The sequence below is a fragment of the Zophobas morio genome, unplaced genomic scaffold (genome assembly GCF_036711695.1).
Source record: "Zophobas morio isolate AGI-343-1 ecotype UQ-CSIRO unplaced genomic scaffold, CSIRO_AGI_Zmor_V1 ptg000119l, whole genome shotgun sequence".
Lineage (NCBI taxonomy): Eukaryota > Metazoa > Arthropoda > Insecta > Coleoptera > Tenebrionidae > Zophobas > Zophobas morio.
Genome location: NW_026972224.1, coordinates 1 through 10,566, shown reverse-complemented (window position 1 = coordinate 10,566; position 10,566 = coordinate 1). Strand labels below are relative to the sequence as shown.

General features: G+C 37.6%; 2 protein-coding genes across 4 annotated transcripts; one reads left to right on the top strand and one right to left on the bottom strand.

Annotated features, from left to right (window-relative positions):
* The first annotated feature begins 3,105 nt into the window (after positions 1-3,105).
* Positions 3,106-5,485, top strand: LOC135145045 (uncharacterized). 2 transcript variants are annotated; one of them, XM_064077170.1, is made up of 11 exons: positions 3,106-3,227; positions 3,310-3,451; positions 3,561-3,624; positions 3,682-3,790; positions 3,844-3,984; positions 4,047-4,244; positions 4,295-4,391; positions 4,440-4,606; positions 4,671-4,956; positions 5,020-5,324; positions 5,379-5,485. In XM_064077170.1, the coding sequence occupies exons 1-11, from the start codon at positions 3,129-3,131 to the stop codon at positions 5,448-5,450; spliced, it is 1,680 nt and encodes a 559-aa protein (XP_063933240.1). In that variant the 5' UTR covers positions 3,106-3,128; the 3' UTR covers positions 5,451-5,485. The 2 variants fall into 2 exon arrangements, with proteins under 2 accessions (XP_063933240.1, XP_063933239.1); XM_064077169.1 differs by having other exon boundaries at positions 3,519-3,624.
* LOC135145044 (uncharacterized) lies at positions 5,430-9,468 on the bottom strand. 2 transcript variants are annotated; one of them, XM_064077167.1, is made up of 19 exons: positions 9,373-9,468; positions 8,915-9,252; positions 8,440-8,581; positions 8,162-8,389; positions 8,028-8,105; positions 7,892-7,979; positions 7,757-7,840; positions 7,656-7,697; positions 7,506-7,601; positions 7,338-7,451; positions 7,225-7,279; positions 6,795-7,157; positions 6,638-6,736; positions 6,514-6,583; positions 6,338-6,457; positions 6,229-6,287; positions 6,100-6,169; positions 5,691-6,045; positions 5,430-5,631 (listed from the first exon to the last, which is right to left on the bottom strand). In XM_064077167.1, exons 1-19 carry the CDS (start codon positions 9,399-9,401, stop codon positions 5,497-5,499), a joined length of 2,565 nt encoding a protein of 854 aa, XP_063933237.1. In that variant the 5' UTR covers positions 9,402-9,468; the 3' UTR covers positions 5,430-5,496. The 2 variants fall into 2 exon arrangements, with proteins under 2 accessions (XP_063933237.1, XP_063933238.1); XM_064077168.1 differs by having other exon boundaries at positions 9,356-9,451.
* Positions 9,469-10,566: the final 1,098 nt, after the last annotated feature.

The window sequence follows — 10,566 nt, the reverse complement described above, 5'->3', positions numbered from 1 at the left end:
GAACACAAAAAATTAGAAAAAAACCTTGACCAAAAAGAGATTTCCGGTAAAACATGGAAAACATGAACAGTAAATAAGCTGAATAAAACTTACTATTAATGAAAATAAAAAAATATCCCTAATTAGAACTTAGTGAATGCTGCCAGCTGAAAAACTGTTAGGTCATTAAAAGAGTAAGGGAGCAAGGTATTAATAATTATAAAATTTAAATTTCAAAATTCGAAAAGTTGACAATCACGTGGAGACTATGAAAACAACCAAAAAGGATAAAGCCTAATTTACTGCAAGGAGTTTTCTTTAAGAAAAAAGTGTTAATTGTGAAGACATGTTATTGCAGGTTTAATTCAAGACCCATTTTTTAGGATATTAATCGTCATAAAACAGTTATGTGCCATACTCTTAGCGACAGCGGACCTCCTTTCGCTTTTTCACATGTGCACGTTTATGAAAGATTCCCGAATGATAGAGAATGTTTTGCATTAAGCGTTTTAATAAGAAATTTCTACTTCCCAGAGAAAATACGACAGAAGAATTTTTCGTGCATTTAGTTAGCGATATAATGAAAATGCCGAAAAGTGCAAGGGTGTGGACAGCGTCTCAATATTTTAAATAAATACTCACGTTTTGTAATGGGCTTTCCCCCTCCTACAGGTTACACAACACGGGCTAGCCTCAGTATACTATTAAGAAAAAAAAAATTAAAGTTGTAATGAAAAGAAGAAGATGAGGATGCATGGAAACTGCTGCCTCGTAGAGAAAGGAATTTGCGTGCAGTACATCCTACCTGGTATTACGTGATTCTTTTGATCCAAAGATATAGGGATGGGTACCTTTACCAAAGATACTCAGGGCGTGTGCACTACATTGCTTTTTTAAGTGTTCAAAATTTAACTCTTCAGAAAATATAACTTAAACGATGGAGAAACGCAGACTGTCGTTTGATGTGTACCCACTAGTTGATGGAGTACACACAACTAAGAGACAAATTTTTAATACGCTGTAAACATGGTAGAAGAATTTTCTGAAAGCTATAATATATATCTGGAAAAAATAATGTGCGATAATTTGTCCAGACACCCTTCTAATATGAATGTGCTACAAAGTCATTGCCTTGAAAAGCGTTATGCCATCAGTAAGGCACTCTGACACCCCTTCATGTTGAAAGTGATAAATTAAAGTATTATAAGTAGTAAGAACTCGGATACCTTGGTGGATCAAGCCTGCAAGGAGTACGTTACCTGTAACAGATATGATAGGAAAAGCTGTGAGACGCGCGAGGAGTTTCTCTTAAAAGATGCAGTACAGAGACCGTTTGAACTTTTTTTAGCGGATATTAATTTAAAAAATACCGCGAGCTTTGAAAAGATTTGATAATATTATTATAGTCGAAAGGTATTCTCTGCTTGTCTGCGTAATAGCTTTAAAAGGGAGAATTACTGGATTAGTTATAAAATGTTTAAACAATATGTTTAAGTTGTTGCTATTTAGGTAAATTTATTCTTGGCCGGCAATAGGTCTATAAAAACAAGATAATGGTAAACTTTTCTCAGTATAAAAATAAACATTTTTTTACTACTAGCCACCATCCATCCAACAAAATTGCTGAAAGAATTATTCATAATTCGAAAAGCACTGCTGAAAATTAGTTTAACAAGATTGCTTAAATAAATAAGATTAATAGATGAGTAACGTATATATAAAAATGACAGATCACCTATATACTGTGAGCTGGGCCTGTTTATAAGATGTTTAAAGAGAAGCCAAATTAAGAAGAGTTTACGTGCACAATGACTTAAAAGGGGTGTGAAGTGGTATTAATTCGGCTAAATCAGCCCGAAAAAAAGCAATGAAACTGTTGAATTCTTAAAAAGGAGTTGGGCTGAGACAGAAACAGTTAATTGTAACGATGAAAAAATTTCCGCTTTTTCAAAGTCGGCGTTTAAAGCAAAAAAATTTGGAAGGGAAAATTACAAGGGGCCTGTCCAAGTAATTGAAATACTTTAACATAGTTTTTTTTTTCATTTGAACTTCTCTAATTAGTTTTAAATATAAGTAAATTATTTAACAACAATAATTTGACTGAGATAGACAAAATTTACGTGCTAAAGGTATTAGTTATATTGTAGGTAGGACATAGTTGGGCAGAGTAGCAGCAGCCATGGATGACTGAAATAGTTTAAGAAGAAATTATAAGTTGATCTTTTCAATATATTTTTTTTTAATGTATAAAAAATATTTTTCTGGCGGCAAACTAATACTTTTAGCCCGAAAAAATTAAATATATTAGTGGCGTGTAAATTATTAAATAGTAAAGAGGATCCAATTTAAATTTAACGTAAGCCGTCTAAAGTCACTATACAAACCAAAATTTAGTATAATATTTTTATGAACAGTACTCCCAGTGTCTTACTTTTATTTTCATCTCCAAGGTGCAGTTGGATAGTTTAATAAATTTTCGCTACAGTCAACTCAAGGGATTACGCAAGTGGGGTCTAAGTTAAAACAATTGTAAAATATACTAGTACATACTTTTAGGCCAATATTTTGCCTAAAAAGTGGGAATTTATAGCCTATTTGGATCTTTGCGTAACAAAGCAAACAATACTAGACATAATATAACCTACACTGCTTGACAATTTTTTATTTATAATGATAATGCAAACATTTGTCATTAGCAAAACTTATGCTAACTTAAATTAAAGTTCAGATGTTAAAATTGTCACAAGATTTACACTAAACAACAGTCGCAACAGCAGCAACCCCAAATTTACCACCCCCTACTTACATAGTGAAGGCCTTATTAGTAAATTGTTTTATGAGGGAGCCCCGCGAGATAATTATCAACGAGATCGGCCCCTAACCGCAGTAAGCAACTCTATTAAGGGGGGAGGGGGTTCACTATCTTGATTTGCTTTACAGCTGAAGAATAACTGAAATTCTATAAGAGTTGCGACTAAACTTTTTTTTGGGTGATCTTAATCTTTACTTAATTAACGACTGAGTGATACGGGAAGTAAGCCTTTCATTGCTAAGTGTAGCTCACAAAAAATGCTAAATAAGGTAAGGGATAGAAGAGATATCATCGCGTAGTAGTTTTGCCACCCCAGTTGTTCTGTTCATCTTTTACTATGAGCGAGGAGGAGAGCTTGCTTTTTGTTAAGTTTTATCAGAGGCAGGCTCATTATTTTCCTGATTGTGAGCGCTATCAGTCACTTAATAAATCCTCGGTACTAATTTTTAACCTCTTTCGTTTTATACCAGTGCCTTTAAGTGGTGTTTGTAACTGCTAACTATTCTTAAAACCTTGAGATATATAAAGTTTTGTCGGATGGCATTCTTCTTAGTAAAATAATTAGCGCGACATTCGAAGACCCTTTACTTGTAAAACTTATAAAAATTCCTGCTGACACTGATGCAGAAAAAGAGCATAACCTACTTCGAGTTGGTGAAGGTAACTTATTTTACCTTATATATATATTAGTAGCCTATGTGGGTATTATTATCCTCCAACTCTGTAGCTTTGGAGAAAAGGGGGAGAATTGTAAAGTCTTATTTCGTAGATCCTCATGGATTTTTATGGGAAGTGCTAAGATGCAACTTACTAAAAAACGTCAGTCTAAGCGAGTAAGACCAGAAAAGTTATTCAACGAAGTAATCTTACTGTTATTAATTTCTATTTAGAAATTTGGCACTTATTCGTTCACTGGAAAGAGGAGAGGATTTGTATGTTTTGATAAATTTGTCTCCCGAAGGCATACTTCTGCGATGGGTGAACTATCACTTGAAACGGGTGTTCATATAGCTGTACGTTGCCTTTAATCTTTACAATACTGTTTCTATAAGGCTCAGAAAGACGTAATTTTGTCTTCCATTGAATCGGGATTGAACGACGTGGATGTTTTAATAACAGTTATTGAACAGTGTGTTCAAGATTCCGATCCTGCAAAGATGAGCAAAGTTAAAGATCTTAGTAATACAGATGAGGTAGGATCTTTTAAAGCTTAGATTTATTTTTTTATTATATACTACTATCGAAAACTAAATAGAAAATTCACTGCTTTCTGTCTGTTCTACGTGAACTTGGACTTGAAAACTACCTCACACAAAGAGCCATAGAAGACAACTGCTATCGCGTTATATTAGCATTTTTGGCGGAAATTTTTCACCAACATCTGGGGATGTATCTCCCCTCCGAGGAGGAGATGGACTCCATCAATGAGGAGCTTCTTGCTCTCGTTAAAAAGGTGTTCTTTTGCTTACTAAAGCTTTACGAGTGTTACTGATAATATTGCAGTTGGAAGCTTGCGAGTCTGTGTGCGAAAATCTTTCCACTCGTAAGACCATTATAGAGACAGAGCTAGAACTTCTCCGACAAAAATGTAGCGATGCTGGTAAAAAACTTTGGCTTACACCTGATTTTACCTCACTATATCCGTAAGAAATCCTTGCAAATCAGACACTTGCAGAATTGACCGAAAAAAATGCCGAGTTTACTCGAAAATCTGAAGATTTTTCAGTCGAATTCGACGCTTTAAAAAAACTGATTTCTAAAAAAGTCAAGGAAATAGAGGAATGTAATAAAAATATGGAATCTCTAAGCCAGCAGGTAAAGCCCGAGAGGTTCTCAGACTTAAATCAGCCGCTGTAGTGACGCACTAATTCATTCATAGCACGAAGATTATGTTTCGAATAGTACAAAAATTATCGGGGATCAACTGACGCGTATTGAAGAACTCGAGTGCAGGAAAAAGGGACTAGAAGAGAAAAAGCAGAGCATTTGGGAAGCTATTGGAGGCGCCAGTCAAGAGTCTACTCAACTTGGAGAAACGCTCTCTTCTGTGACTCAGCAAAGCCACGATCTGTCACGTACCATCACCAACCATGCAGAAAAAGCCGAGCAAAAGCTGAGCGAATGGTCCCAGCTTCTGGACTTTTCAGTGACTACTCTTTCGAAAGGTAAGGTAGCCTCGTCGAGAGGGGCTATTACAAGCCTGTCTCAAGCCCCCTCCTCTCTTGCAGCGAACGACAAGTTGACCCTAGACACGTGTCTTTCCGGACATAAAGAACTGCTTGAGAGGTACAGGCTGAAGTTCTGCGAGGCGGAGGACACCTTCCAGCAGCAGAAACTTGAATTTGGGAAGCGGCTAAAGACCCTGACCGTAACGGCCAACGAGGGCATCGACGTGGAGGTGGAGAGTGCTGAACCGGACGCCGCCTTGGAGACTATGAAGGGCCTGATCAATCTCCTTATGGAGAAAATCAGAAAACAGACGGAGCAAGTGGCCCTGTACGACCATAGCATCAAGAAAATGGATGAGCTCAATGTAAGCGCATAGTTTATTTCTAGCGAAAAGATTATGACCAGAATAACTCAACAGGCCATTGTCTCTGAAAAAATAAGAGATCTAGCGGAGTCCAACAAAAAAAAGACACCAAAATCTAAGAAATAAAATAGTTGTGCGTCCTTTAATAGCATTTACTGTGCACTAGGACTCTTCAACCGCCTTTGCTTTTTTGCAGCTTCTCTTCCTTCTTTTGTCTTCTTCCTTTTACTCTTGCACGTGGTTGAAGAAATTTTCTCCTAAGTATTATCTCCATCACATCATCCACTGTGAGATGAGGATAGGCGCACTTGAGAAGTGTTATTAGTTTTTGAAAGCAGTTTAATATCTACATTAGATGTAACTCACTTGTCCTGGCTGAGGTTTTTTTAAGTCTCTCCCCGGTTTAGGGCAGCTGCGTGTTATGAACTTGAAGCAGAAAGAGAAATCCGTGAGATATACTTTAGAAAGTTTCCGCAGTTCTGTGAAACTCGGAATTTCAAAAAGGCGAAACGGAAATGCGTATGGCAAGAGCCTCTGCTGCTGCAACTGGTATAACTTCGACTCCTCCGCTCCTGTGGGTGGTTCCTTCGTATCCATAAACAAAGGCTTCAAGTTAACAAGTGGCCATTGCGGTGGTAAATATTTAGCGCTTGGTTGTGTAGCGTCCGCTGAATACGAGCCTCTAGCAGCCGCAGTCTCGTGCAAGTCGTAGTCAGCTTCCCTGAGAGAAAGGAGCAGTCATGATGGATAGAAATATAAAATGAAGGGGGTTTACGTGGAGCCATTAACGCTTCTATAAACATTCACCGTTGCGGAGCCGCATTCGTGCGACAAGAGGTACGACCCTAAGACGAATAGACCAGTCTAAAAGGAGTTGTTACACCATAACTAAAGAATAGTTTACCCGGTTCCAAGGTAAATAGATGGTCCAGAACTTGCTTGACGCGCCCAGTGAGGGGCCCTCTTTAGTACAGACTTTAAAAGTTTATGAACACATTGTTATTATTCTTAACATTGAATTTTTATCCATAAGAAAGTTTGTAGACTTTATCAGTTCAGTTCGGACAGTGCAGGTCAGCATATTCACCCTTCCCAACAAGAGGCAGTGATCTGGTCTTATCATCGAGTATATGCTGCAGACAATACCGGCGGTGAGCTAACTGCCTAAGGAGCTGTAAAGAACAGGTACCACAAACGGCTCCTTTCGCTCATCGTAAGAACCTCAGGGCCAACGTTGGTAAAGTGGGTAGGAATATACTCTAAAATTTAAAATAAGGCTGGTACACCGGAGGAAAGAAGTTCAATGACCCCACCAAGTTTCGTTTTAATTCCAACGTACTGAGCCCCAGAAGGAGATCCTCCTGTACCTGGAAGGAAACCGTGAATGCGGCACCTAACTAGTGTTTTTATCCCTACATGAGGGTGTTTGAGTTAACAGGCAAGGGGTCAAAATGCAAGCGTAGTAGTCACCTTCAAAGTTGCAGAGGCTGTATATAAGATTGTTTCTGTGGAAGAATTCTTGCGAAAAAGAGCTAGCTGCAAGAGCGTCGAGTTGTTCGGTGCTGCTTGAGGTACGGTCAAGGTGGATAAAACGGGGAGCATTGGTGTCGAGGAGCAAACTCTCATACGCTTTTGACATGTAAATATTATTGTACTCGCGATGATCATAGCGTCTTTGCAGAAGCGGTTTATCAAGCATTATGATCTTATGGCGCTTTCCAGCCGCCTCCTCCACTACTACGGTCACTGGTATCTCAAATTCATTCGAAAATTGAGGTGAAATGTTGTCAAACAGGCAGGTCAGCACACTGCTGCAAACAATGAAAGATGCACCTGACCGCAGTTTTATAAAGTAAAATAACTCAGACTAACGAGCTATAACATCATGAAGGCAAGTAACCGTGTTCTCTCGCAAGATTCATGCAAACCGGGTCGCGACTCAAGTCTAGCACGGCCTGAACACGGGCGAAGAGAGTTCTTATAAAGAAGGAGCACAGTCAACTCGAAGGCTACTTTTTTTGCCCAACGGTTCGGCTCTGCAGACGAAAAATGACCCAATCCCTGGCGGCAATTTAGGTCCAGCTGCATGTACATGTGCTCAAGCGGTTTTGCTTCTAGAGTCACCCCCTTTTAAATTTCGTAAAAGTGTGTCCCTCCCACTTTGAAGAGGATTAGCAATACCTTTGAATATACTATATTGTCTCTGCATTCAAGTTGATGTAAGCAGTCTCGCTTGGGCGCCGCAAGTCCCACCGTGGAGTGCCTTACATAGAAACGCTTTATAAAATATATTAGAACTTTTGGGCCGTTATATGCTTATATTTGTAGTACTGGATAAGAGTAAATGCGCTCTCTTTTGTGCTCGATAACCATCTAACTTGGCAATTATGGTAAGAAACTTTCAAGATGAAATAAGTTGAAATGTCACCCACCTGGCAATGCCGCAGGACAACTTTAGGAACCGAAACGTAGTACTCTTGATTAGCCAAAACCCATAAGTTATCCCTTTCTACATACTGAAAAACATACAGTAAATAGTAAGGAATCTGCAAACTTGGATGACGTACTTGTTGCTCCTCGATTTGAAGTTTTCCTTTGATAAAGTTAAATTCCTCTTCAATTTCTCGAGTGTAAGAAGTTGTGTGAAGATTTTGTCTAACTGTAAAGGTAAAGCGTTGAGGATTTCAATAATAGAACTGCTACCTGCGAACGCCCTGAAGCAACATGGGAAGATCAAACAAGAAACGCTTGTGTTGCGTTCCGCTGAGAGAAGAGTAACAGCTGAGCGTAATGATAGTAAAGATAAAACGGACACAGAATAATAAAGACTTTTTTACCGCGAGTGATGGGGATGAGTCCGCAACTTCGTAATAAGTTCAGACCTGACCAACCAGAAAGGATCGTTTATGTCGACAGAAGGGTTTCTCTGGGCAAGAAGCTTAATAGGAGACGACCGGGAGGTGCCGGACAAGTCAGAGGATAACGAAGGGCCTTCAGAAGCTGAGCGTTCTCCTAACAACAACAATTTCCTAGAGGGCGCCGCGCCAGAAAGCTGCTTGTGAGTCCTGATAGAATTGAGAGCGCACAAATACATAAATAACTGAAAATCACATACTCTGCTTCAAGTATACCAGAGCGCTCCATATCTATATAATCCTTTTCTTCCGACACAACTTTCGAGGTTACTTGATCGGGAGGTAGAGAGTTACCGGAGGAATATTCACTCATCTTTAAAAAAACGCTTGAAGCAAATTCTTCTATGAAAGGCTTATTATTAGTCTCAGGATAAACAAAGTAAAAATTAAGGTAAGTAAATAATTTAGAAGTTTTATAATTCGATAAACATCCTTTATTATAGGTATTATATCGTAAATAAAATAGTAAGTATCTAGAACTTAATTGAAACAAAGTACACTTAATCTTTATACCCTTTAGAACATAATTATAGCCAAAGAGTTTTAAACTTTTAAACATCTTTTTTAAAATTATTCTTTTTAACAATAATAAGGTTGCATAGCAAAACAAAAAAAGAAATAACATAAAGATGAAACAAAAGGGGATAAGAAAAATTGTTACTGTCTTAAACTTACCATTACCTCCATTCCTGCTATTCCCTTTTATAACGTCTAAAATTGATTCTTTAACATCTATATTTTTGTCAACAACAAACTTAGAAATGGGATTTTCTTTTAAGTCTTCAACTAAAGTTGGTGACGGGGTGAATGTTGCTGTATTTACTTCTATATAACTTTCGGTTTTAGTTGGTATATCTAGCTCTTTAGCTTCGGAATCAAACTTTAAAGATTGATAACGATTTTTAATGTCATCCCAGGAAGTCGAGCGAAGGTATGGACTAATAGTGTATTTTTCATATTTCGTTGTGTCAATCAGAAATAAACTTTTATTGTTATTCAAATCCAACGAATTGCTATATTTAAAGTATTTTAAATTTATATTTAAAATTACAGTTTAGTGGTTAGATAGACAGAAAAACTACTAAAAAAAAGCACTCTTAAATAATAAGTAATCACCGTACAATAACACAAACCATTCAACTTTTTCACGGGCATCATTCATCCGAAGTGCTGTACGGAAGCCGCAAACTCGAACTGCAAGTTTATACTAGATGCGTAGGAAGCAAATAGACTATTGCAAGAGGGAGGTGATCCTTTACAAAAAAAGGCGTCTACCATACCTGAAGGTTGTGCCCTCCTAAAAGAAAAAATTTAATTTTTATATTTGCCTCTACAATTTGTCTTTGAAAAGATGAAAACGTTGAAAAGAGGATAACTGAAAGAAATATTGATATAAAAAGCCAAACACTAGCACACTATTGGTATAGTGACAAGTTTTACATTGCTTTCTGTTCTACTTATTAAGAAATTATAAGAAAGTGGATTAAACTGCAAAATCATCGATTAATGGCCATCTAGCGATAAAAAGTAAAACCATTAGTTTTCAATTAGTTCGCATCTTGACATAAAAGTACCTTGTCTTTTTCTCTCTCTGCACTTAAAACTAAGGTATGATAGTAGATAGAAGATTCAGTGGGCATACGGGACATGTTCGTGCATCGAGGTACGAGCGAAAAAAATTGTATTTCTTATACAGAGTTTTTTTCGTAACTTAATATATACAAAAGGAAGCTAAAGGGTTCACTATTAGAATTACGAGGACGAGGTTAAATATGCGGCCATCAAAGGCCGAAAGGAAGTTGCGTTGTAGGTCTCGAAACCCACGACCTTGAGTATGCGCGTCAATGCTCTTACAACCGCTGAGCTACGACGATAACTCTCGATTCCGGTATGAGGATTTTAGGTATTTTACCTCAGTGACTTCGAAATCGCTGTGACCAATCGTTAATGCTCGAAAAGAAGCACCAGATTACTACACGCCTCCAAGGAGATTCCTCAAGAGGTGGCAGAGCCTAGATATTAACTATGGTAAAAGTGATAAAACCAAGGTAACTTCCTAGTTGAAAAGATCATTAATAGTTTTTACAGGTTTGTACTCTGTCATGTCACCTTAGTTTAGCAAACCCTAACACAAAGGACTAAAAGCCAAAACAAAGATATTTCAAAATTTTCAAATATTGCCCCATGCGAGGACAGCTAACTGCTAGAAGTTAGCTTGCTTAAGAATGGAATTGAACCATGACTTATTATAAAGAAGTAAGGTTGTAACACAATTTTTAAGCAATTTGCTAATAAAGTTCCACTTAAGTAGAAAAAAATAACGAGCT

Excerpts from the sequence above, each read along its gene's own strand:
- LOC135145045 (XM_064077169.1), top strand. The coding sequence starts at position 3,129 with ATGAGCGAGGAGGAGAGCTTGCTTTTTGTTAAGTTTTATCAGAGGCAG. Across the intron at positions 3,625-3,681 it reads AAAAACGTCAGTCTAAGCGA|AAATTTGGCACTTATTCGTT; the intron begins GTAAGACCAGAA and ends ATTTCTATTTAG. Across the intron at positions 3,985-4,046 it reads ATCTTAGTAATACAGATGAG|AAAATTCACTGCTTTCTGTC; the intron begins GTAGGATCTTTT and ends AAAACTAAATAG.
- LOC135145044 (XM_064077167.1), bottom strand. The coding sequence starts at position 9,401 with ATGAATGATGCCCGTGAAAAAGTTGAATG. Across the intron at positions 7,980-8,027 it reads TTGCTTCAGGGCGTTCGCAG|ACAAAATCTTCACACAACTT; the intron begins GTAGCAGTTCTA and ends CTTTACAGTTAG. Across the intron at positions 6,170-6,228 it reads TCTATTTACCTTGGAACCGG|GGTCGTACCTCTTGTCGCAC; the intron begins GTAAACTATTCT and ends TATTCGTCTTAG.